Here is a 2,721-nt window from a genome sequence, read left to right as displayed (position 1 = left end):
TTTTTAAATTGCAAAAATTATCGAAATAAGTACTGTGTATGTCATGTATGGCAGCCAATGTTCACTTTAACGATTTTCGATAATTGACCTAAAGAACTACATTAACAAATTATAACATGGTTTATAGTTAAATTGGTCAAATTAAAAAAAAACTTTGATACTAAATTAGCATCCGTGCAATATATCTAGGATTTTTTTAATAATTATCTTAAGATAAACAATCACCACTTGAGTATGGATTTTTTAGGTTTATTTAAATTAATAATCATTTCTTCTTTCCTCCTTTGGATATTCTGATTTCTTCACATAACTTTAATTAATTAATTAAATTAGACCAAGCTATGGTCCAAAAACGAGCCAAATAAAGGAATGAATATGATGGTCATTAGTGCGTAGGGCCTAGTGGTGTGACCAATGTTCAGATGTGACGTAAGTACAACGCCCACGATAATGCTATATGCTAGCCAAATTAAAACTCTGAGCCCATTTGTATATGGACCCGCTTATAATTTTGACATTCATTGTGGTCCCAGTTTGTTTGTTGATAATTATGGAGTTGTCAATTTGTTAATGAGTTATCTTGATATGCGGTTCCTGCATGTTTGATGTGGTGTTGGTTCAACACTCCTTTATCTTAATATTGAGCATTGAGATATATTCTTTTTACTTAATCAAAATCTTGCATTGCATAATTTGAATTTTTCTTTCTAGCCATATAAAATTTAATATATGAATGTCAGTACGTAAATTTACAATATAAATTTCTTCTAGTGATCATTTGAGATTCGAATAGTATTTAAGGTTTTCCCGTGGGAAGATAAAAAGTTTTCCTTTCCCTTTTGTTAATAAGGACAGGGTCAGTAAAACCTTCGCTCCTATTCTAACACACCTTCTTCAATTCATCCGTCCTTCCTGCTCCAGTCCTTCGATTTATATATAATTTAATACATATCCAACGTGACGCATTAAATGCCAATATATTCTATTCCATATGGCATATATAGCAAACCCCTGTACTTCTCAGCGTCCATAAAGAGGGCTCATTTCGGATTCCCAATTTCCTGGAACTACAACCTAACTTACCACGTAAAAGATTACAAATCCAGACTACCATGTCGTCGGAAAACACGTCGCCGTCCTCGCCTTCCCGTTCGGCAGCCACCCTTGGCCTCTCGCCAACCTGCTCCTCAAGCTCGCCACCGCCGCCTCGGATGTCCGCTTCTCTTTCTTGAACACGGCCAAGTCCAACGGCGTCATCTTCCCTCTGCCGTCAAGAGCAGAGCTACCCAGCAACGTCCGAATCTATGACGTCAGCGATGGCTTGCAGGACGATTGCCAGGGGGCGGCGAAGCATCCGAGAGAACACGTGGATTTATTCCTGAAAGCGGCGCCCGAGAGTTTTGGAGCGGCTGTTGACGTTGCAGAACAAGATGTGAGGAAGAAGGTGAGTTGTTTACTGACGGACGCTTTCTTGATTTTCGCAGGCGAAATGGCAGAGAAGATGCAGGTTCCGTGGGTAACCCTTTGGGTCCCCGCTCCGTATTCGTTAGCGGCGCATGTGTACACTGACGTCATAAGAGAGCTCCTTCGTGAATCCTCCGGCGGTGGCACCTCCACCGACGACGACGACGACAAAAGCCTCGGAGTAATTCGAGGATTATCTATGATGCGCATTTCAGATTTACCTAATGAGATAATTGATGATCAGGATACATCAAGGGTTGCGTGCCTGCTGCGTGAGATGGGGCTTGTGCTCCCAGGTGGCGCCACTGCTGTCGTCATGAACTCCTACGTCGAAGTGAACCCAACACCTCTGATAGCGGACCTGAAATCCAAGTTCAAGATGCTCCTCCAAGTGGGGTGCCTCACTGTGTCATTCCCCCCGCCGCCGCTGCCATCGAGCTCCGCCTCTGACACAACTGGTTGCTTGACGTGGCTCGATGCCAGAGACCCTCAGTCTGTGGCATACATATGCTTCGGGACGGTGGCAATGCCATCACCAAGTGAGGTATCGGCTCTCGGGGAAGCTTTGGAGTCTACTAAGACCCCATTTCTATGGTCCATCAAGGAACACGTGATGGCGTACTTGCCCAAGGGGCTTCAAGAGCGGACGAGAGCGTACGGGAAATTCGTCCCATGGGCTCCACAGGGCCAGGTGTTGAGCCACCCGGCGTGTGGGGTCTACGTGACACACTGCGGGTACAACTCGGTGTTCGAGAGCGTGGCAGGTGGCGTGCCGATGGTATGCAAGCCATTTTGGGCGGACAACATGATGAACGGGAGGATGATAGAGGAAGTGTGGGGGATTGGAGTGAAAGTAGAAGGTGGGACCATAACGAAGAGTGGGATGGAGAAGGCATTGGAGGTGGTGTTGAGGGGTGAGGATGGGAAGGAAATGAGGAAGAAGGTTGGTGAGTTGAGGGAGAGATTGGTGGAGGCAGCTGGACCCAATGGGAGTGCTGAGGCCGATTTCAAGGTCCTTGTGGAGCTCATCTCCACTTCATGAAGCGCATCATGCATTAGCTCCCATTTGCAGCAGATTTTAATGAATGTAACGTATTGAGTGATGTGTCTCAAACTGCCATTGGTCGTGAAAGACCCCCTACTTGCTTAAGGTCTATTTAAGTCCAACGTAATATTTAGTAAATCAATGTCATGTACTCATGGTTAATGCTTTTGATGCTCCGAGTATGATTTGAACTCTCCATTCTAATTTTGGTA

The 2,721-nt window shown here is 44.8% G+C and overlaps 1 protein-coding gene across 1 annotated transcript; it reads left to right on the top strand.

The window, feature by feature from the left end:
• The first annotated feature begins 1,026 nt into the window (after nucleotides 1-1,026).
• LOC104451782 (anthocyanidin 3-O-glucosyltransferase 7) lies at nucleotides 1,027-2,721 on the top strand. Its single transcript, XM_010066375.2, has one exon. The coding sequence runs from the start codon at nucleotides 1,490-1,492 to the stop codon at nucleotides 2,504-2,506; it is 1,017 nt and encodes a 338-aa protein (XP_010064677.2). The 5' UTR covers nucleotides 1,027-1,489; the 3' UTR covers nucleotides 2,507-2,721.

The sequence above is a fragment of the Eucalyptus grandis genome, chromosome 3, assembly GCF_016545825.1.
Source record: "Eucalyptus grandis isolate ANBG69807.140 chromosome 3, ASM1654582v1, whole genome shotgun sequence".
In the NCBI taxonomy this organism is placed as follows: domain Eukaryota; kingdom Viridiplantae; phylum Streptophyta; class Magnoliopsida; order Myrtales; family Myrtaceae; genus Eucalyptus; species Eucalyptus grandis.
The sequence above is the reverse complement of the archived record's forward strand: the minus strand, read 5'-3'. Positions and strand labels throughout refer to the sequence as shown.